The 24,306-nt window shown below is 43.5% G+C and overlaps 1 protein-coding gene across 1 annotated transcript in view; it reads right to left on the minus strand.

Annotated features, from left to right (window-relative positions):
- The window catches only part of LOC119431175 (sushi, von Willebrand factor type A, EGF and pentraxin domain-containing protein 1), a 225,565-nt gene that overhangs the window by 56,339 nt on the left and 144,920 nt on the right, over positions 1-24,306 (minus strand). The window contains exons 2-6 of the mRNA XM_037698651.2: positions 21,173-21,290; positions 14,818-14,876; positions 13,492-13,701; positions 10,081-10,173; positions 8,287-8,409 (exon numbers count right to left, since the gene is read on the minus strand). Of these exons, the coding sequence (XP_037554579.1) occupies positions 8,287-8,409; positions 10,081-10,173; positions 13,492-13,701; positions 14,818-14,876; positions 21,173-21,290 (603 nt within the window). The remainder of the gene's footprint in view (positions 1-8,286; positions 8,410-10,080; positions 10,174-13,491; positions 13,702-14,817; positions 14,877-21,172; positions 21,291-24,306) is intronic.

Below are 24,306 nucleotides of genomic sequence, written 5' to 3' on the forward strand. Positions count from 1 at the left end.
CACTGTCTCGCCATAGTCGCACTTCAAACTGTAAGTCTCACTGCCAGTTTCGGCCATTTTCGTCGCGTCTACGTGCACTGTGCACTAAAACGACGATTGTGAGAGTAGGCCGTCAGAAACACAGCCACTCTAGGGCGCACACTTTCAGCCAAAGTGCAGGCTGATGTACCTTTCAAAGAACCGTGAAATTCTTCCGCCTGTCTACATCGTTTATCGCTGCGTCTGCGACAGCTCGTTCACTTATCCGAGTTCTCCTGGTTTCCTCTGACTAGTCCACTTTCACCAGAAACATGACACACATTCTACGCCGAGGCTCGTTTGAAATGGCGCTGAATACAGGGAGTGTGTGCATTCTCTCTTCATGGATATGTAGTCTCCATTTGATTTTTCGCTGCTCTTCATGCTCTTCACAGCTTTCTTTGGTCCTAGTTAGACGAAGGCTAACTTAGTAGTCTTCGGATATAGAGCTGCATGCACGAGTGTGAGCTGAACAAATATTGCTATTCACCTGTTGTGTTTTCATCTTTTGCGCATATGGGGGAGCATGCGTGTGCGTGCGTGCGTGAGTGAGTGAATGGACGTCGTGTTGCTTCTTCCCGCCGATACATTGCTTTCAACAAATGCATAAAAATATTTCCGAGCAAATGTACGTGTCTGCATAAGGCAACTGAAATCCCGTGAGGTTTGTCGCCTTTGTTTTCTTCAGCCGTTTTGCCATTCGTTCGCGATAGTGACAGTGCTTTCTAGCGTGCCGATCTTCTTCTGGCTCTGAGACGCGCGATGGTTACGGCACTTTCCAGTGTCATTTTTCTTCCTTACAGAATAAATAAACAAATACTGTTCGTGATTTATTAATAGCTCATCTGCTATGAAGAACAACCAAACACGCAAGTGTGCTTCTCAGGGATAATACAGAGGGAAATATGAGCTCCAAAAATAAAGTGCAGATTAAGAACATCGGGTACCTCAATTACCTCACGCTCTGCTCAGTAGCCGATCAGATTGAAGGGCAGTCCTCAGAAACTGTGCAAACGACTGCGTACGTCGGTTTGCAAGTGCATTCATAGTGACCAGTGTTGCAGTGGCTCTGATTCGAACGCCCCAGAATCTGTTGGCCCACCGCTCAGCTCGAGTAGCATACCGTTATAAGACTGGGATAAACATTCGGCTGTGTTCCCACTTAATCTGTGTTAGGCTACACTCGGTACAATCTTTGCTGAGACGTAATTGAATGTCACGTAAGATTTTTGCAAGATAGCCTTCAATAGTAAACACGGAACTTTGCCGTAAACCTGTTTGTCCTGCCTCTTCTTATTCTTAACTCCCTTGGCCGATACTATATGCACTGCTGTGCGCAGCTTGTTCAGGATTCCTGCTTTGATGATCTCTTCTTCTGCAGACCATTAAAGCGGAAATGGGCTCACTGTATTTCCCTTCCTACAGGCCCTACGAGCGAAAACTCAAATCTATTTTTTTTTCAAGCGTGGATTCGTATCAGTAGCCAAGCCAGTCATCCGTTCAAGAAGCCTGCCGGTGCGAGGTACCCACCACCACCTATGCTATAGTTTCCGCATCATTCTGAGTTCGTTTTATCGGCCTTATTTGAGAGATTTCATCGTTTGTTTGGTCGTTTCTTGCCTAGTTTTACGTTGGTTAAAAAAATAGGAAAACCATTAATTACTAAACCACGAACCACACCTACTAAACACGATTGTAAAGAACAAATACAATGGGTGGAAAATGGGAGGGAAATAGATAGCAATGCTGAGAGGTTATGGTTCTCAGTGCTCGTCATCGATTTACAAAATATAATGGAGGCCACATGCCTATATCTAACCTCAATCCGTGTTTGAAGAATGAAAAATGAAAGAGTATGAGCTCCTCGAAATGAAACGACTGATGAAAGATGGCTCGGCAGCCATTCTTCTTGCGTTATAGCTTTGTATTATATTGAATATCCGGATGAATATATGCATGCCGCGTACTTTAGCGGCATATGGCACCTCTCAAGAGAATCTACTTTCCGGCAGTCACTGCGACTTAGGAACAGCAAGATACACCACTGTAATTTCCCCTGACGCTAGTGACTGACCGACAGACAGACAGACACTCATGCATACGCACGCATATATATATATATATATATATATATATATATATATATATATATATATACATATATCATGAAAACCGAACTCTCTCTCCTCGTTCTCTAAAGACTCATTGTTTTCTTGAAAGACCCATCACAGGAAATGGTACGAAATGGAGAAATCTACTGAGAGCAGAAAGAAGACAGTGATCGTAAGACCAACATTAATAAAAGTTATTAATAAATAACATAAATGTTACATTACTAAGTCACATTTCACTTCGTTCCGCGCGTTATGGCACATCACTGTGTTTTGCATGGCACCGCGCATCCTCACTGATGATAGAGCAGCCCGGATACGAGTCCCGAGTGATCTTAGCCCTAGTTATTCCCAACGTGTCATACTACACAAGTGCTACGTTTGTACACGGAGTGAAAATTTTAAGTATTATTAAATTTTTAAAACTTGTACTGTTTGCAAATGAACATAACTCAAACTCTTGAGCTGCATTATTCAGAGAGGCGGACATTACTTGCACGAAAGTTGAAACACATACTCAACTAATTAACAACATTTTAGTTATTAACTTTTCAATGAATTATTTTGCAGCACGTACTGCAATTTACCAATTGTAGCCGGTGATTTTGCAAGGCGTTATTATTAAATTGCAATTTGTGCCGTAAAGCAATTCATTTAAAAGTAAATTATCAGTTATGAATTTTTTATGAATTAGTTCAATATGTGTTTCGATTTCTGTGCATGTCCGGCGCTCTCTCTCTCTCTCTCTGTGTGTGTGCGTGCGTGCGTGCGTGCGTCCGTGCGTGTGCATGTGCATGTGTGTGTGTGTGTGTGTGTGTGTGTGTGTGTGTGTGTGTGTGTGTGTGTGTGTGTGCGCGCGCGTCGGCCACTCACGAGCGTCAGGGGACATTTCAGTGGTGCAACTTGCTGTTCTTACGCCGCAGTGCCTGCCGAAAAGTAGATTCACTTGAGAGGTGCTATGGGCCGATAAAGTACGCAGCATGCATATATTCATTCACACATTTAACAAAATATTTTTAAAAATCAGACAGAAAGAACGACTGCCGAGCCATCTTTCGCCAGTCGTTTCATTTCGAGGAGCTCATACTCTTCTTTTTGTTATTGTTGAACCACGGAAACCGGTTAGATGTAGGCACGTGGCCTGCATTATATTTTGTAAAGCGATAACGAGCACTGAGAGCCATAACTAACTAGCGTTTCCATTTTCCTGCTATTTTCTCATCATTCTACTTGCTCTTTACTATCTTGTTTAGTAGGTGTAACTCACTGCTCTATCAAGCTTTATTTCTCTAGAAAGTTCATGGTTTTACTATTTCTTTAACCAACGTAAAACTAAGCATGAAACAACCAAGAAACTAAGAAACTAAAGTTAAACTATGCAAGAAACGAATTTTTGTTGTTCAGTTGAATATGTGTTTCGATTTCTCGTGCAATTAATGGTCGCCTCTTCGAATAATCCACCTAAAAAACAAGAATTGCGCTAGCTGCCACAGACGATTTTTCCAAATTCTGGAAATCTTAAAAATGATCACCCCGTATAGGGTTGATAGCTCGACTAGTTGGCATGGATGCATTGATACAAACTACGTGATTAGACGGAACCCAAGGTGAGAAAGAGACACAATGTGTTTCTTATCTTACTTTGTGTCCCGTCTCGTCGTGAAGTTCGCACCAATACGTGGCTACGCTGAGTTCGATACCTAAAAATTCTCAAAAACAGGGGACGCTTACGCCCAGCCAATTAAAACGTTTTTGATAAGCTGGAGAGAGTCTTTCCCCAGTTGTGGGTAGTTCAACAACCCGACTACGAATTAATTATTTATTATGTGCTCAGTGGCTATGGTGTTGGGCTGCTGAAGGTCGCGGGATCGAATCCCGGCCACGGCGGCCGCATTTCGATGGGGTCGAAATGCGAAAATGCCCGTATACTTAGATTTAGGTGCACGTTAAAGAACCCCAGGTGGTCCAAATTTCCGGAGTCCCCCACTACGGCGTGCCTCATAATCAGATCGTGGTTTTGGCCCGTAAAACCCCATAATTTATTTTTTTAATTATTTTTGTACACATCATGTTCCAGCTCAAGTATCATATCGTTTTTTTTTAACTTTTTCACAAATGCACTCTCCATGGACAGAAATGAAGACGAACAAGTTGTTCTAATTTTCCTTGATGTGGAGCTGTTTCGGGCATTTCAGGGTTAAAGTAATAAGAGGCATGGCATCGACGGGCCAGTGGCATCGAAACAGCCCTTCAGCAATATCGGCAAGTAGCCCGTTATCACTTTACCAACTTAACAGTTCCGTTACGATATTAATGCCTTAGGCAAGATGGTTCACCTTGATGTCATTGTTAGGCAGCGTGAAAGAGACAAGTACAAAACAGCAAATCAGCACCACAATGCCAGCGCTGGTACTGTTGTACTTGTTCCGCACCATTGGTCTCCTTTCGTGGATCCCGTTGACTTGTTTTGTGTTGTTGGGTTATGTCGCCCAGTTTCTGTTGTACATGTTTTGCATTGTCGGTACTGTCACGCTGGCGCAGTCGTACTTGTCTTCAAGACATCGTTTTTGCACGGCATCATCCAGGAAGACTTCGGCCCATGGTCTTTATTTAACGCGTCTACAAAAGGTCCGCAGCTACCGAGTGACTAAGGGTGATATTTAGAACGCATCACCTCCCCAGATAGGTTGTGCATGGTGCTGAAGGGGTGAGATGTAGAGCTGACGTCACGCGCGGGCGGTTGGAGCAGCGGATGCGGTTCGAAGCTGCTGTGGTTCCCAACTGACCCAGTTGGTTCAAGCGGACAATTGGGAAAATGCGTGGATAAAATAATTATAAATCAGAAATGAAACTAATAACAAAGTGGACAATGCAAGGACTAGCAGTAGCGGTGTTCGTCACTTTGGACTCAAATAGCCAGAACTATAGGTGAAATAATTTTGATTTGATTTGATTTGCTTTATTTGTCTTTCCACGAAAGAAAGGAACAGTCACAAAAAGCTACTGCAGTGAGTAGCTTGACGGGGTGACAGCCCCCTTAGAATGACAGCAACGGACATTGCGTAGGACGAAAAATTATAAGAAATTATTAAGATTGGAGAAAATAGAAAACAATATATACACAGGAATAATTATACATGTTGGTAGAAGGTTGTTAAACATTAGGATAACAGGAACCTGATGTAAACAGTTTTAGCTACATTAAACAAATTATGAAATAAGACAACAGAGAAACGGCGGGACCATTGGAAGGATTGGTGCAGATACACAGTAGAATGAAATCAAGTAATGTTTTACAATATTTACAAGAACAAGTCACGATGCTCTTGCCATGTTATGTTTGCAATTTCAACGCAATTTTTTTTTTTTTTGTAACCGGTTCAACAGTGAAGGTAGCTGGTACCTGTTGCATCTGTTTACCATAGTTAGTACAACTGCGTACTACTTCCCACTGTTCCGGATTACGTATGTTATATGCAACTGCGTTGATCTTAAGATTGGCTATGTTTTGCAAAGCGTTGTCCTGTTTTCTTGTACACAATTTGTAATGGCGGAAAAGCCTGTATTCGTAAAGTGATGGAACCTTTACTATGTGTAATTTCGCAAACAATTCAGCTGTATGGGACAAGTAGGGCATCTTACAAGTTAATATAATAATTCGCTTTTGCAGTAAAAACAATTTCATAATATTAGCATTTGTGGTTGTGCCCCACCCAAGAGCCCCATAGTTCAGAGTGGAAGAGAATAGCGCGTTATAAAGAAGTAGATTTGAGTTAACCGGAAACACTGCACAATTTCGCTGCAGGAATCCAATAGTACGTGAAAGTTTTTTAACCAGGAAATCAACGTGTGCATCCCATGACATGGTGGCAAAAAAAAAAGACACCTAGAGTTTTGAAGGACTGAACGTATTCAAGCGATGTACCATTAATAAATAGCGGATGCATGGCGCACACCTTATGACGCGGATGAAACATCAAAGCTTTCGTTTTTGCGACACTTAAACCCAGGTGGTTTTGGAGGGACCATTCCTGAATTGATTCAAGAGCCATGTTTGCATGATTTACTAAATCAACCGTGGAGCGACCAGAGAAGATAATGCTTGTGTCGTCAGCGTAGATAACGTACTTTGCCGTCTCATCAACGCTGACGATGTTGTTGATGTATAAAAGAAATAAAGATGGGACCAGGATGCTGCCTTGAAGTACACCTAAATTAATCTGTCTTAAGAAGATGCGTGCCCGTTAATTTCTATATATTGTGAGCGGTGTCGTAGGTACGATGATAATAAGGAGTGTGCGATACCCCTAATACCATAGTGATTAAGCTTCTGGGGAAGAATGTGATGACTAAGGCTATCAAAAGCCTTTGTGAAGTCTAAAAACACACCTAAAACTAGGTTGTGCTTTTCGAAGTTTTCAAGTATGTACTCTTTTTGTGCAAGAAATCATAGTTCTGTTGATTTATTTTTTTTTGGAAACCATATTGTACTGGGATTAGTATGTTATATCTGTTAACGAAGGATGCAAGTCGTTTAAGTATTATTTTCTCTAAACCTTTTGAGAAAATTGCCAGGATGGAAAATAGGACGATATATAACTGGTAAAATTGTGCCTGTCACCTTTCTTGCATAAACAGTAACTTTCGCACGTTGCATCTTACGTGGGAACACTCCGGTTGTAAGGCACATATTAAAATTGTGAACTAGACAGTTCGCTATGATATCGATAACGTATTTACCTGGTGTAATTTGTATTCCTGATAGATCGAGCGACTTGCTTTTATTTAGTTTAATAAAAGACGAAACTACCTCACTTTCACTGACCGGATCTAGGAAAATGGTGTGCTCATTGTGATATTTTAATGCTTAGGATATAATTATTCGTGGACAAAGGGGTGAAAGAGACAAAAAGTTATTCAATGCGTTAGAAAGCTCCGAGCCTTTTAACTCCATTCCGTCCTTTACTAGTTTGGTAAACGGTTCAGGAACATGACCAATTACCGATCTTAATTTCTTTCCATATCTGTTCAGAACTCCCTTGAGACGAGCTGAGCAGATCGGTGTAATGCACCTTTTTGGCTAAGCGAATATTTGTGTTGACACGGTTTATGAATGCTTTATAAGTTTTCAGTGCTTCGGCAGACCTTACTTGAACAAACGATCTGCAAAGTTGTTCGCGTTTTCATATTTGGCTGAGTAGTTCATGATTCATCCACGGTTTCCTACACCTTATAGACCTGCCAGATTCTTTGTAGGGGAAAAATTCATCATAAATTCGCGTGTATTTGCGTAAAAACTTTTCATGGGCTGCATCTGGGTCGTTTTCTTTTAAAACATCGTATCAGTCTACGTTAGACAAGCAGTCCCGGAATTTTAACAGCGTGCATGATAGGGTTTATCTCACGGTACACGTAAGAGCGCTTCTGCTTTTTAAAGTGTTAGTTTGAGACAGTGAAATGTAAACAGGCAAGTGATCACTTATAACATAATTATTAACGCCTGCCTTAATGTAAGAACTGTTATAACTGGTTATGAAAACATCTAATGTTGTGGCTGTGTTTTTAGTAATACGTGTAAGTACAGTTATTACACTGTGACATAAGTGAACGTTTAATATTGATTCCAAGTCAAGTTTCATGGCGCTATCAGCACAGAAAAAATAATGTTCAGATCCCCTCCGATTATTACTGTACACTTGTAGTCATCAACAAATTCAAAAGTGCATCCAAGGAGGATAAGAAATTGGATATGTTTCACCCCGGTGGGCGGTAGCAGACGCAATACACAAAGGAACCACATTTTAGGGTAATCACTTCGTAATGTTTTTTTAATATGTGTATAACAAGATTTCGGGTGATTAAAGTCGGCTCCTCGATTTGGCGAAGCGGGTGTTGCTCAAAGTGTACCCAACGGATCGAACTATATTGGTGTGATGCTCATTAGATTTGTTTGGCAAATGTCGACCAGAAAGGGCACGATTTCCCCCGATCAGAAAATATCAGATACAGTCGCAATAAATACGTCTGTTCGCCATTGCGAATGTCAGCCGTCACCTGGTCGCACAGGTAGCTTTTTTCGTTGTTGATGATGCTATGTGAGGCGCACTAAAGAAGAAAAAAAAAAGAGCAGTCATGCAAGTGGTGGCGAAATTCTTACCTTGCGTTGTGAAAACCATGACTTCACAGAGAGACAGCGATCCTTCACCGCCGACCATGTGGATGTACACGTAGCGGCCAAGGATTGGGTAGGCACACTCGAAGTCCTTGGTAGATCCGTCCTCTGAAAGGCGAAGCGATGAGAACATTGTGCTGAACAAAATGACCGCTTTCTGTGAAGCCCCGTCTGAGTGTTTTCGACATTTCTAACGCCTGCATAAACAGCACATTAGTTGTAATCATAGAGAGTAGAATCTCGCTGTAGTGAACCCGCAAATAGTGAACTGAAAGAAAATGTCGGTTATGATTGCACGACCGTAGGCGTCCATGTATCTTTTCAATGATAGAGTGAAGACAACTAAAGTGCAGTGATGGATATATGAAAGTACATTTCTTTACTATATCTGGAACGATATGAAAAGTTGTGCCATCAAAAAAAAGCGATAACAAAAATAAAGGATGGCACGAACGAAAAACTACGACTTAACGACGATGACGCAGTCAACGGTGTGCAGATTCACCATTGTTTCAGCCCGCAATTTCAGTAGGTACGAAAATTCATGCATGCACTGGCTGGCTTATACATATATCGAAGGAATTAAAAGCAGTAGCTAGCCGTGGAGCAATCAGGCACCATATTTTTTTAATGTCGAGAACTTAGTAATAGCTCGTTTTGCGAAAAGCTAAGAGCAGATATGAACGCCGGCAACAAACAACAAACTATCTGCAAAGCTGTCTCAGTTCCGGCACCGGAGCTCTAAACGGCTTGTTATATTTCTTGTCGTTTTCTTATTTGTTTTCCTTTTTTGTATGGGATTATTCTACCACTCAGAACTGCATATCATCAGGTTGCAACTCTAATGAGAACTTTGTGTGCTGGGCAGACGCAGAGAATTGCACGTTGCTCAATAATTTATCTGTGCGTCACTTCAAAATAGCAAGATACAAGGAAAGTTATAAAAATGAAATAAATAAAGAAAGAAAGAAATAAAGAATAAAAGAGGAAAAGGAAAAACGGGCAAGTTTGCACTCGGCCGTGCAAAGCTTAGGCACAGCGAAAGTGTCAATCCTCAAGTCTTACTGGCTGCTACTGCTAGGTATTAACTTGGTTGGTGCTAGGTATGAAGTTGGGTTAACTTAACTACGCATGTAGGGAAGGTTTTCTCGAGTGATCATTATCGGCGGCACCTTCCCATTCACGACATTCCGCGTGACTAGCGCTGGACGGGTCGGCGCCTACGAGCGACAGCGTTCCTGGCATGCCACAAACGCCGGCAGGCAGGCAGGAGCCGTGTCTGTGTCGGGCGAAGCGAGCACGCACCTGCGCCGGCGGTTACTAGGCAACGCGAGGTGACGTCATCGCTACTGCTTCGGCGCATGCGCAGCTAGGCAACGCGGCGGCGTCGGTAGCAACTCTGCACGTTGCCTCGTTAGTGCTGCTACAATTTCTTTCTCTCTATCTCGCTCTAATTTTCTATTTCCCTTTCCCGACCATTGCGCTAGCCGCGCGCATGCTCTCCTTCCCTCTCCTTAACGTCTCATGTCAAGGCGAAATGTGCACGGCACGGAGAGGAGGCGAGGCACACGCCGCTCCGCGAGGTGGTTGCCAGGCAACGCAGTGACGTCATAGCTCGGCGAGGTTTTGTGACAGCAGACGCCACTTTTTACGGTTATTTAAAGAAGTAAAGAAAGAAAGAAAGAAAGAAAGAAAGAAAGAAAGAAAGAAAGAAAGAAAGAAAGAAAGAAAGAAAGAAAGAAAGAAACAAAGAGATCCTCTCGCATTCATGCCACTTACCCAATGTGCCCGGATACCAGGCACACAGGCGGCTTCCCTGCAAGCTCGACTGGTTGCTCACTCGTATCTCCAGGTCATGCAGTGGCTGGTGACCTGCAAGACCGCACATGAACGATATTCCTTCACTACGATGTCGTATCACTCGAAAGCAGGAAATGCTTGCAATCGACACCCACCTGGGATCTCCCCACCCACACACACCCTAACAAGATTCTCGCTCGCAAGACAAACGCAAACCATGCGCTTGCGTTCTCTTTTTACCTCTTGTTCTGTCTTTACGTTGGCATCTTCTTCTAAGAATGTCGACTAACCAGGCCCAAATCGTATACTACAACAAGTCTAATCTTGTCTGTTCCAGATGGCCATTGCTTACCATCATTGCGTGATGTTCGTGATTTTTTTTCTTCTATAAGAAGCCAGACCAAGCCAACTGAGGCCCCATTTTCGGGCCTTGCTACGGCTCTACTCTTTCTATATATCCGCCACAAACGAGTGCTGCTCATCGCAAAAGAGAAATGTATGTTGCTCTCCATTTGCCTTTTCAATGCTCTCCTGTCCAGAAATGTATTTGCTCTCCTTGCCTTTTCAATCTCTGCAGATTTAAAGTCCCTTTCACTGTTTTAGAAATTGCCCCTAAGAAGCCGCACGTATATTGGGCGGAAAAGCATTTCACGCTATTACATTATTACGAATATGTTTTTTTCATTTATACTTTCAAACACAAATTATATCAATGTGTAGTAGGAAACGCCACAGAGTGAGAACTTAGTAATCTACATAACCAGGTACCGAGGGACAAGAACTATTCATGGAAAAGCTTCAGTCTCATATCAAGTGTAAACGGTGTAAAATCGGTGTTAAACCAGTTAAACCAGCATGTCAATTTTCTTTCAGCCATCAACCACTTTAGGTCATACATTAGAGTTGTTTTACTAGAAAGCGCTAATTGCAGAAAACAAGGCTGGGTCAAGTAACGCCTCTCAGCGCGTGCGTCCATGCTCCCTGTTTCCTTGTTTTTATCTTTTTTTTTTCTACATATTTCCGAGCCGATAATGTACTGCTATCGTTTTGCCCTGTGATATCGGCCTGGTTGTCATCTCGTAGCTGACGGCCACTGGCCGTTAGAACGTAACAGTGCTTATGATTAATAGTATCTCTGACACGAACATTTGTTGCTTATTAGGTGATGTTTGAATTTTCAGAAATTCTGGATGAACGACTCAATTTCAATGTACTGGTACTTTCGTGTTTCTCACACAACCATGTTGCCGGATGAAACATTTGAATAATTATAACTTCATTCATGTAATCGCAATATTTTTTGCTTATTGGCCCTCTTTGCGTCTTGGTGTCATACCAGATAGTTATTGTTTTCAATCGTAAACTGCCTCTATCCTCGTGGTAAGCCTTAGTCAGAACTCTATCGCTGTTTTGTGTGCCTCAGAGAAATAAAGTTCTTCGTTAAGAAACGTCGCTGCAGCAATTGCAACAAGTACTAATTCTCTATATACAATCAAGATTCACATCTTTGATGAATCGAAGACAATCGATTGGAGAGAAGAAGGAATTCAAATCAATGAAATACTTCAATTTAACGTCGACGCTTTCACAATGGAAGCTAACACCTCGATAACGTCGACATAACCTACAAATTATGCATGGCGTCTGCAATTAAAATAGCGAATACGAAAAGCAAAGATGTACTCGCGAACGTTAAAGGAACCTGAACATTCACTCTTGCATAATGTCCCCTGTTATTTCAAGCGTGAATAATTTCGCAAGCTCCTGAGTACGCTGCAGCCGTAAGTTACTCACTTTTCGGCAAAATTAAAATTTTGGTCATTTTTATTCCTCTCACTAAAAGAAAAAAAATCACCTAAATACGTGGCATGTATGCTCTTGTAAGATGAGCCCTGGGAGAAAAACCACGAGAAATTGTTTAGATTTCGAACAGACTTTTTTATTGTGTTGGCAGTCACGTCCACGAATTTCTTCCCATCGTATCTCAGTCTCCCAAACATGTGTCTCGCATACTGAAAAAGATTAGTTCTGTGTTTATGTTGTCTAGGTCCCTCAGTCATACTCAGTCGAAACGTTTGTGCTTTCGTGAAACGCGTGGTCGACGCGGGTTTGCTTTCGATCATTGGAAACTGGGCGAGAAATCAGATGTTTATGATACATCTTCAAGTTGTTGATGTCCCAAACAAAACGAATGGCGGTGAGAACGTCTTTTGAGGGACGGTTATTATTATTAATTTAGGAATACCTTACAGGCCTTAATAGCGGCATTGAGTAATTAGATGATGTGGTACTGTTCAAAATACAATGGCAACTGCCATGCAAAACGTTGGCAAGAAGATAATGACAACGCGATTAATAAAGACGGAAAGATCAACCACGAATGAAAAGAAAGATTAGTGCTGTATCAGAACAAAGAAGAAAGCAGAAAAAAAAGACTACCTATTGGCACAGCCGCGTGCTGTTTGCATTTTACAATGGTGAATATAGTTGTATTGGTTGTATCACCGCGATAAATTAAGTGTGTGCGGCTTACGAGCAATTGCTGCCACAGCTGAAATATCAGTCGGAAACATGGATGATAACAAAGAAACTTAAAAGGAGGCAGATAACTATAGCCACATTGTCGTGTTTGGCGCTGTGTGTTATTTCAATCAAGCAACAAAACGCTTACCATGCTAATTCCTACTTTCCTTACTATGCCTGTTATAAATGCTTCTAAGTTATTGCTCCAAGTCTAAATCCTTCTTTATCTTTTTTTTTCATTTATTTTAAATGTTATCGTCCATTCATCTTCCCCGACAACTCAAGGGTAGACTATTCGTTTCTTCCCAGTTTTACGTTTCCCGTTTCTTCATTCCTTCCTGCAGTTATCTGTGTGTGCAACATACTGATTTTAGACAGTACACCCTTACTGTGTGAACGTGCAGTGCATATAAGGGTCGCCATAATATTCGCGATGAACGATTGAATGGGAAATTATACGCTTAACATTAAGAGACAGGAAGACAAACGCGTGCATTAGAAAGGACACGCGAATTGCGAGATTAAAAGGGAAAAAGCGAAGTTGAGAGCCACGATTTGCGTAGAGTGGCCTGTGAAAACCGCAGAACGGGTGCCGAGTGAAGGGTAGGGCAGTCAAAAGCAACAACGGATTATATTGTCTGAAGAAATGATGATATTTGTTATCGCGGCCATAAATGCGGCTGTTGCAGGACAGGGCGAACTGGAGACCGCTTGTAGACGCATTCGTGCTGTAGTGAGACATAACAGACAGAATGTGGTATAGTAATGCTGATGATGACAGGGGTCACTGCATCGGGCAATCCCGCGTAGTGAGTGTGCGCCATGTATAACTCAAAGCTAAACCTAAATCAAGCACGGCGTACGTACCGCAGCAGCCCCTGGTGAGAACGCGCACCACGCGGACCTGGTACGGCCTGAGCAGGTCCACCTGCCACCAGGGGGCGTTCTCCAGTTTCGTCTCGGTGCAGAAGCGGTTCTCGTGTAGCGTTGTCAGGTCGCCGTCGTTGGCGTTCTTCGAGTCGCCGCCCCTCACCGTGCTCGACTGGTTCGTCGGCTTGCCGTACGCCACGTTCACCGCTGCGAGAAGATCAAAGTGTTGCCCGCCCAATCAGCATGTACTCTTAATCTCGTTTCACGTAAGTTCTGCCAAGTAATTTGAATATTTTCCAGATGCCTTCCACCTACTTGGCAGAACTTATGCGTAGCGCGATTAGGATGTTCTTCATTAGCTGCAACTTGCAGCCAACATGGAACGACAATAAGAGCATTACATAGTAACAGTGGAAAGAAGGTCCACCAAAGAAGAGCGGAAGCTCAAGGATGTTCATCCCACCTAGCTTCCACTAGGTAAGTAAAGCATTTTTACACGTGCAATCCAGTTAGTGGATACTACGTGAAACAATATTAAGGTGTTCCACTTACTTAGTGAAACATATCTGGAATGAAATTAAGGGTGACATAGAACAACAGTGGCACCAAGCTTCACCAATGGAAGAAGAGCCGTTGTTTAAAGACGTTTGTTCCACATAGGTTGTTCCACAAAAGTGCTCTTTGTAAGTAGTACTTCGTTCAACTATGCTTCACTTACTTAGTGGAGTCTATGTGGAACGTGGTTAAGTGTGTAGCGCTTGGTGCGTAGTTAAGTGTGTAACGTGTTGAACAAGTGCCGTCGTCCTTACCAGATACGAAAGAAAGGGCTGCGGGGTAATTACTGGTAAAGTGGCGAGACGCTTAAAGCACAGCTAACAGAAATTTTCATGGTTTGTTGGCAGTTCGACTGATACAAATGTCGTTACACTGAACGATTAATAAGAAAAATTCTGTAACAAAAACTTATATCGTGGAGACAGTTTTGGAGATGCCTAATACAACAAAAGTGCGGTCACTGAAAAAAAAATACGTCGCGTTTTGCGTTTGCCTAGCAGAGTGGTCATAAATATACACTGCTAAAAATCTGTAAAAAAAATTCAGCGACTCTTTCCAAAACGCTTTGTCCGTCGGGCCTCTATACACGAAAGGAGGTACTTTTCTATTATTATCCTATTTTTTGTCATTGACTGCTGTCTCACTCCACGCAAGAGCGTTTCGTTTTATTTGACCTTGTTTCTCGACTTTTCCAATTGTCACAAATCAAACTTTTTGCCACGGTGGCTTCGTCCAGAGTAGTTTTAACAGTGAACCTTAGCAACTCACCACAGTATGGAAGACCGCCGACCCATCGACCTTGGTCTGAACACGACCTTGTTGCTGAGCTGCGAGACAAACAGTACGGCATCTCAACGTCATTTGCCAAAGCACACCAACAAGAAAAAACTGGGCCCAGAGCAAGCCGCAGGATCTTACAATAAACATGCCAAGCACAGAGCCCAAGTTCGCAGTTTTTTGCTATGTAAAGCTCGCCTCCACCGGCACTGTAAATGACAGTTTATGTTCGCCGCTGGCAGTGGAGCTTTTGTCTGGATCACTAAATCAAGGTTTTGCCTCGGGAATAAAGCGACGGCATTGTTAGTTTGGTTAGTTACGCTTTTCACCGAGGACAAACGGCAGAGGACCGTCTCTTGGTAGCTGTTTACTGAAACAATGGAAAGTTCGAAAACCTGACTAATCTAGCATAGTTAATCTTCAGGCGAGCGGCCCTCCAAGCGTACTTTAATAGCAGGAAAGTAAAACAGCCTGCGCAAAACGCAACAAGGTTGTTAACCTGGACAATGGGAAAAACTCATCGCGAAGCCGCAGGTTCAAACACACACACACACACACACACACACACACACACACACACACACACACACACACACACACACACACACACACACACACACACACACACACACACACACACACACACACACACACACACACGCGCACGCACGCACGCACGCAGCACACGCACACGCACACGCGCACGCGCGCACGCACACGCACACACACACACACACACACACACACACACACACACACACACACACACACACACACAGATTCTAAAAGCAAGAACAGCTCTCAAACTAAAAACGAATGATTGAGTTAAGCAGGCAGTTCTAGTGCGCTGTTCTGGTGCTCGATGTCGGCAACAACTTTGAAATATATCCTTATAGACTGCCTCGGTCATTGTTACGCTGTGTAATACAGCACTACCACAGTATTTCACTGTTTTCATATAGTGATTCAGAGTGAAGACTTGATAGGGCGTCGAAATAGTAAGCTTTATTCAGTATAACACTGCAATACATCGTAGTTCCTCTTAGTAAGAAAAACGCTAACTCTAAACAACCCACTAATACCTACCAATGAACATTCAAATTTCATTTTCATGCTAAGAATAAAAAATAGTCTCGATGCGGAATCCATGGCAGTATACTTGTAAATGTATTGTGTGTTTCTCCTCCTCTCGTGAAGGTGTGGGCAGCAACGTTGGCACAGAGCTACTGACAACGTTCCCCATTTTTGCCTCAACAAAGCGACAGCCTCTTTCTTTCTAAAGATTTATAGCTCTATTGCAACGCAACATGTTTGATAGCTTTGGCATCATAATTATTATATTACAGAGCTTCATTGAATTCTGTTTTCCTTAGTATGTTTGGCTGTCATTCCTAGCTGAGATCGACATCTCCACTACTCATCGTGATAAATCGCGGGACTGCCCTCTCCAGTGGACATGCTGATAAGCACGACTTCGTGAATTTGATTACTAACCGTAACAGTCGCATCCCGAGGGTAAACTTTGCAACACGCTTGTGTACGGAGCTTTAGCTGCACCTAAAAAACCTCAGCTGGTTAAACCTAACCAGGAATCCTCCACTACGGCACCGCTCTTAGCTTCTGTATTGCTTTTCAAGGTGAGACTTCAATGCTGATTGGTAGGACCGTACAACTCCGATGTATTCCTCATTGCTTTTTCCTTCAATAGCGTCCACCAAGTTGCGGTGCCGAAAACTAAATAACCGAGGCAGCTAGTAAGCTTTCAAATAAACAATTTTCGTACAAATGTCTCAAGCCATTGTAGAGTTTTCTCTTACACAACTGCGGTAGTTCAATGTTTCATCTGTGAGCATTCTTTACCAGCATCTCTGGCAATCAGGCGATTTCCAGTTGGTGACGTAGCTAATTGAAATATGAACAACTGTTTCATTTTTACGAAGCAACTCATTTCTGAGGAAATTGCCAAAGCGGAAACACATTTACGAAGTAAAACATTTAAGCAACCCCAATTGAGCGCGAAGTTTGTTGAAGTCTTGTTGCTACTTTTAAATGGATGCTAAGTGTCACCTTTCCCACTCATAAGGACGTTTTTGTTATAGCTAGCGTTTTCCGACCAGCGTCAGTTTAACAACGCACCAGGAGGGCCTTCCGGTATTGATTTCAACCTTTCCGTGGGTTGATTTTGTGCGTGTTATTGATGGTTTCTTCAATGAATGCATCATCACGCCTAACGATTGACGTAAAAGTAGCCTATTCAGCGAATGAAGCCCTCACTTGCACACTACCTCGATTAAGAATCGGGTACTGTCGAGAATAAATAACGTAAATGCATTAGCCGCGTTATGGCTTCCCATTTCAGTGTTTCAAAGCATAGCTTTGCGAATGTTAAGCCCCAGCGTACTCAATCGTTTAGCCAATCGTGTTCTGCGGCACGGATAGAATTTCCGGATCCCTAATCACCCTACCTAGAGGCCGCTAACTGAGTGCTCGTATAATTGACGTATTAGCTTCACGCTCCACTGGGAACAAAAGTTGGGCGAACAAGTTTCATCCCTCCTCTGGAACGCAGTGCAGCCACTTGCACCTATGCTTCCTTTGGGATTAGTAACTGCACAGAGTTTGCTTTGCACAATGCAAAGTTTTCTCATTCATTACCTTCTAAACACACGAGCTTTCATCAGTATCGTTTAGGCTAGTCTGTGCATACAAAAAGCAACTATGGGCTGATTGCCATGGAAATCCGATTACAAAAGAAAAATTCCTAGCAACAAGTTTCAACGTCCATGCTAGTAGGATAGAGTAGCCTATGAGTGGGTAATACCAACACCACCTAGATAGCACAGGCCTATGCACTCCGATCTATGACATCATGTTACCTGGCCCGAAACTATCCTTGCCAAGGCTGGGGTGACGAAAGCGGTGACGTCAAAATCACTTGCTTACGCCGGAGCATCCCCATTAAATTCTGTGCCAGTCGGGCCAGTTAGCATGACGTCATGGATCGGACTTTGTAGGCCTTGTGCTATCTAGGTAGTGTTGGTAATACTCATCTTCGCCTTTAAAAACCACGGAAAAGCGCAAGAGCTCCGACTTATCATTGCGTTAAAGATGAAATCAGGCACTTCTTCAGCAGTTTTACTGTGATTTTGTATATCTAGCAGCTGATACAATACTTATCTGATAGGTGACGGCGCCGGCTGCTCGATCCGTTCATTGAAAGACGACAAAAAAATTGGAGGACGCTTAAGCTTCGCCTTTAAGAGTGGAACGCGATAGCGTTATCGGGCCCCGTTTGCATCGCATTTTTTCTTTGAGTACTCTTCACTGCAACACAGAACGTGGGAAAGCCAGCTTACAAAGACCAAGCTTACACAGATCCCCTTAAAGTAGGCTTCACTCTTAAACAGAAATGCATTGCTGGGAAGACGATTTTCCAGGGGCAATATAAGCCGTTTTATATTAAAATGTGAGGGCCCTAGCCCCTTTTCCATTATTTTAATAACTGTTTGCTGTTGCCCCGACGTTCGCGCGTGTCCAAAACGCATTAGGCAGGCAAAGTCCCCTTTTGACCTGGCGAGGATGCGAGCGCCATCTGGATATGAATTTCGCAACTAACCTATCCGAGCGCGCCGCTGTTCGTATGGTAGAAATGCTGGAAAAGGGGTTTGTGTTTCAGTTTCCTCGTAACACAATTATGTTTTCTCGTACATTCAAATTACGATCCGACGCCACCATGTCTGTAGGTTGTGGTTAAGTCGTACTTTACCATTTTAGGGCGACAGCGTTAAGGGCCCCGTGTCGCAGAAAATCCGGCGTCGGCAACTGGCATCGGCGTGCGATGTCGGCGGGTGGCGGAGAAAATCATCCCCAACCACGCCAACCGCGCAGGCCCTCCACGTGGGACAAGGTTTTGGTGAACAAAAATTGAATTTCTCACAGTGAAATCCGTCAGAAAAATGGTAAAGTACGACTTTACCATTCGGCGTCGATTCGCCATCGGATTGTTTGCCAATCGGCTTCGGATTGTAATTTGAATGTACGAGAAAACCTAATTCTGCTACGAGGAAACTCAAACACAAACCCCTTTTCCAGCATTTCTACCAGACCTACAGCCGCGCGTTTGGTTACTTGTGAAAATGATATCCAGATGGCGCTCGCATCCTAGGCAGGTCAAATTGGGACTTCGCCTGCTAATTCGTTTTGGACACGCGCGCGCGTCGGGGCAATATCAAACAATAAAACAATAAAAAAGGTGCTAAGACCTTCACATTTTAATATAAAATTTTAATATGTATATATATATATATATATATATATATATATATATCCCTTGAAAAAGGTCGGTCGGTCCACATCCCTTGAAAAAGGTCGGTCCACCGACCGAAACTGTTGGGAAAATATTAAACCTAAGATAACCGCGAAGTTGTGCTTCTGACTTTCATATATATATATATATATATATATATATATATATATATATATATATATTGCCCCTGGAAAAACGTCTTTCCAGCACTGCATTTCTGTTTAAAAGTGAAGCCGGTTTTAAGGGGATCGGTGTAAGCTTGGTCATTGTAAGCTGGCTTTCCTACGTTCAGTGTTGCAGTGAATGGAGCCTACTTGCCGTATGAGAACGATGCTATGCGATAGGGTCTCGATAACGCTTTCGCGTTCTACTCTTAAATGCGAAGCTTAAGCGTCCTGCAATTTTTTCTGACAGATTTCACTGTGGGACATTCAATTTTTGATCACTAACATTTTGCGCCACGCGGAGGGCCTGCGCGGTCGGGGTGGTTCGAGATGATTTTCTCCTTCACTAACACATTTGCGCCACGCGGAAGGCATGCGCGATCGGGGCTCGGGGTGGTTGGGGATGATTTTCTCCGCCACGGACGCCGACATCCACGCCGACGCCGGCTTTTCTGCGACACGGGGCCCTTAACGCTATCGCGTAAAAAAAATATATCCAATCTGCAAAAAGCAACTGGAGATTGCTGATCAGATTTCATTTCTTGAAAACACTTATCTGCTTGTTCATTGAGGTAGAGGAGGAGGAAAGAAAGGGAGAAGGCAGGTAGGTTAGCCAGGAGAGTGACTGGTTGGCTACCCTACGCTGGGGGCCGAAAAAAAAGGGGGAATCAAAATTTAAGAGGCGCTTGGCTATTCCTACGTGGATGAATGCAAAAGTATTGAGACCACCAAAGGTAGAGGATTCAACTCCCACCAAAGGTCGTGGGTTCGAGTGCCTTAATTAACTATATCTTAATTAACTATGCTTTATTTACTTCGCCTTAATTAACAGTACAGTTCCTGGGTTCGACTCCCACCAATGATCGTGGGTTAGAGTGCCGTAATTAACTATCTTAATTAAACATATGCCTTGATTAGGTATATCCTAATTAACTTCGTCTTAACACCCACGGTAATGGCTTCGACTTCCACCAATGGTCGTGGATTCGAGTGCCATAGTGAACTATATCTCAATTAAACATCCCTTAAGTAACTTTACCTAAATTGACGTCATCAAATGCCTCGATCGGCTCACTTAGACATTTTGGACGTGGTCAAGCCAAAACCGCGTTTTCCGCCTGATGAGCCATATAATGCGTTAGCATAAAATATATTAGAGAGAGAGGAAGGAGTGAAAGATGCTGTGAGTTCGCGCAAGCGCGCGGAGGGCATCGCCAAGTCAAAGGCGTTCACCCAGGCCAGTTGCCCTCAAGAAACACAAAAGTATCGACACAGTCTTCTCAGCCAGCGGATTACACTTCATTCACCAACAGCTAGTCTTGCGTGTGATGTCTGCGGCAGGAAAGAGAAAATCGAGGATTTATTCTGCCACTGTCCTCAATTTCAGGTGCTGCTTGAACACCGTCGCATTTGTACATTGAGATATGAAGGAACTATGCACTTACACATGAAGTAAACAGAGAGGACAAAGCTGAAAATGCAAACAAAGAAAACACATAAGGTGTTCTTTATTTATTGCCCCGCAAGGAAACTTATCATGAAGACGTCTTATACCTTTCAAGTTCAAGTTCTCAAGTTAATTGCTGCTTTGAACACACTGACTAGTACGTTGCGTCTAAAAAGCGTTTGCGTGGCTTCGCTCTGTATATTGCATCGTATACGTCAATGGGGACATTAGCGTAACTACTATGGTGCACTGCAGCAGATGTAAGCATTGTGCTCATAGCAGACATTGTAGAGCCGTAACTTTTGGCAAGCCATACTGTTCGAAAGGAAAAACAAACGTGGCGCCTTATGCCGGTGTCAAACCACCGTGCCACAGCATGCCATCATTAGACAGCTTTAGGCTAGGTAGAATTCCTGGACGAGGACTTACCCAAACAGTTCGTAACCCGGATCACATGTGTAGGTGGCTACTGTGCCCGGTGAGAGCTCGCCGCTTGTGAAACTCACTGTGGCATATAAGGGCACGGCCGGGGGTGGACACGGCACCGCTGCAAGAACAAAAAAAAGACAAACAAATAATTTTATTGCGATAGCAATTATATGGACACTCAAAAGCAGATTTCTGCCGTCGCCGTCGCCGTCGCCGTGAGGTTCCGTATGACGTCAATGGAGATGAAATCGTGACCGCGCGCCGCCGAACGCTGTATGTGCGAGTGAAAGGGCGCGAGGGACGCGCTCTTTCACGGGGAGTGAACGCACGGCGGAGAACTAACGCGCGTTCCGCGCCGTGCTTGCTTAAGGGCTGCAGAAGTAGGCGTCTCTTTCCTCCTTTACAATCACCATATATGTGGAGCAAACGCGCCTTCTTCCGATGCGCGAGAGGCCATGGGGGAGGGAAGGAAGGGGGAGGGAAGGCAGGCGACGTTTAGCTGCGGCACCAAGTGCCTATTTATATCAGAGGCTCCGGCAACAGTCACCAACGCCGCACGCATTTTGAGCGAACGCGGGCAAAACGCCGACGGCGTCGACAACAGTTCTGCGCGTTGCCGGTGCTGCTGCATGTCCAAGTTTATACAGCTGATAAAGCTAATATCATTACTCCGTATAGCTCTCTACAAATTTGCTATCGCAATTGATGCTTCACCTTTCAGGTGAAACTGCGACAACCTTTTTCGACCAATCTACAACCCTCTTACAAGCCAGTAACTCTTTAATCAAGCTACATGTATTTCTATTTTATTTTTTCCGCAAGCCATACAAGAAAATTAGAGGGTGCCTTCAGCAGGAAATTTGAACCATGCATTATATAGTAAGTTCGGACGCTCCGCGAGGTTTTCGCAGACACAGACACGTTCTACGTGAGAACACAATTGTCACAATTGATGTAGGTCGCGGGTTCCATCAAGGCCGCGGCGGGCGCACCTAAAAACGCTCGTGCACTTATATTTAGGTGCTGCTGTAAAGGATTCCTGATAATATAATCATATAATTAATCGGGACTCGATTAATACTCATAATCAGATCGTGGTTAAGCACACGAAAACCCAGAATTCAATTTATTTTACAACGGAGGTATGCGTTAAAGGCAGTTAGACCGCTAGTTGGCTTCCTGAGATAGACTGTGATAGTGGCATGTTCCGTCTCAGAATCTCGTTCGCCAATTCCTGTTTCAATACTCGTCTTTTTTTTTCCTTCCTATTTCCTCAATTCCGACTTCCCCACTTCCAGAGTAGCCCACCGGACTATTCTTCTGCCATGGGTAGTCACCATGCTATACCCTCTTTCTCTCTCGCTCTCTGTATCAAAACCGCATGTTGAGCGGAAACCGGAGATTATGGATATGGATACATCTATGTAAGCAACATGTCTATAAGGTGGTGTGTTCACCTCACGGTGCACGCAATCAAACGCAAGACGCAAGCTCGTCACTCTGCGTTCCAAGGCAACATAAGTATAAAGCTAAACTACTGGCAGTGAAGAAACATAGCATTGGACGTCTATATTCATCAGAGGCACGCTAAGCGGCAACAAGTGTGCCTGAATACGTCTTAGCGCAGAGGTTCTTCATTCTTCATGTTCCCAATAATCGCATAAAATGCATAAGCATTTGCGACCACGAACGCAAGTGCATGTGTTTGAGAATACGGTGAAACCGGTAAGCGTTGCCGAAAACGTTGGAGGCGTTATCTAATAAAAAGTATACGGATCGACGCCATGTCGTCAATCAGCGTTATTGGGAAACTGCCTGATCTGAAGCACAAGCTTAAAGCCTGAACTCACGTCAACACCGTCATTTCAACGAAATGACCCACGCTTCAGGTGCACACAGTTAAATTTGAATCTGTTATGCATATTTGCGTACGGCGCCTACCACTACATCCTTCGATGCTCTACTCATACTTTCCCAAAGAACCAGTATAGTGTTCCGTGGCCACAGATGAAATGCCAGTCACGAAAAATGTTGCGATAAACACGATTCCTTCTCGAGAATGGCGTTACTCGACGAGATCGCTTTTCTCTATACCCGTAGACTGAGCATAAACAACCGGTGGCGCGCATTCTGTGCCATCAACCCTGAAATGCGCGGCGAACCCGCAATGCTGCGGGATCGACATTCCCTCACGATAAATTGCTGGCGCACGCCTGCGTTGACTGGAATGCCGAATTGTACCCCAGGTGTACAGCGAGGACCCGGATATGAGAGCAAAACAAACGCAGTGTAGTTTGGTTTGAGCTCCAAGCATTCAGAGTACCCTGCTTGCTACGATTTAATCACATAACGTCTAGGGTATTATAATACTATCGCACAATGTCAATTTACATTTCAAATACATATATTCATACAAACATACGTACATGCATACATACACATTCAAGAATAAATATCAACGGGGTAATCATCTAGATTTCACAAAAACGCATAGGTATTTATCCTTAGCGTTTACATTTTTGTAGGAATAATATCGATAGTTCGTTTGAAATACGGAATACAGTGTACTCAACATTCGTGGTATGCTGAGTCAATCTAGCACCGCATTTCAAAGGAGAAAGAACACGTGGCAGACAACCGGGAAAAAAATAGACACTTGAAACAGTGCGCTTGATTCCGGCACGCTTTGCAGTACAGGCTATGATAAATTGTTGTATACACATCTTATCACAACACTCGAAACGGCGCAGCAGGTTGCAATATTATTGATCCCACACGACATGCACGGTACCACGGCAGCAACGGGAAGCAAAATCGATGAGCGAGAGCCTTCTACATGCGCACGTTGTTTTCGCAGCCGTTCTTGTTTGCCATGGAGAAGCCATCCCAACTTCAATAATAACTGGCTCGAAAAAGCGCAACACTTCATTCAGTGCGAAAATCAAATAAAAGCAATTATGGCAGCTGGTTTGCTCTTGCATCTGCCTTTTTCAGCTTTCACTTTTGTAAGACAGGATCGAATGATGAACTCCCACAAGCTGTTGCAGCAATTTACAGGGCACGCTCTGCGATATGGATCTTTTTTTCTATGCGCTCCTTGTGTACAAAACGCACTGAAAAGTCGTAAACGAAAT

This window comes from Dermacentor silvarum, chromosome 10, assembly GCF_013339745.2.
Source record: "Dermacentor silvarum isolate Dsil-2018 chromosome 10, BIME_Dsil_1.4, whole genome shotgun sequence".
In the NCBI taxonomy this organism is placed as follows: Eukaryota; Metazoa; Arthropoda; class Arachnida; order Ixodida; family Ixodidae; genus Dermacentor; species Dermacentor silvarum.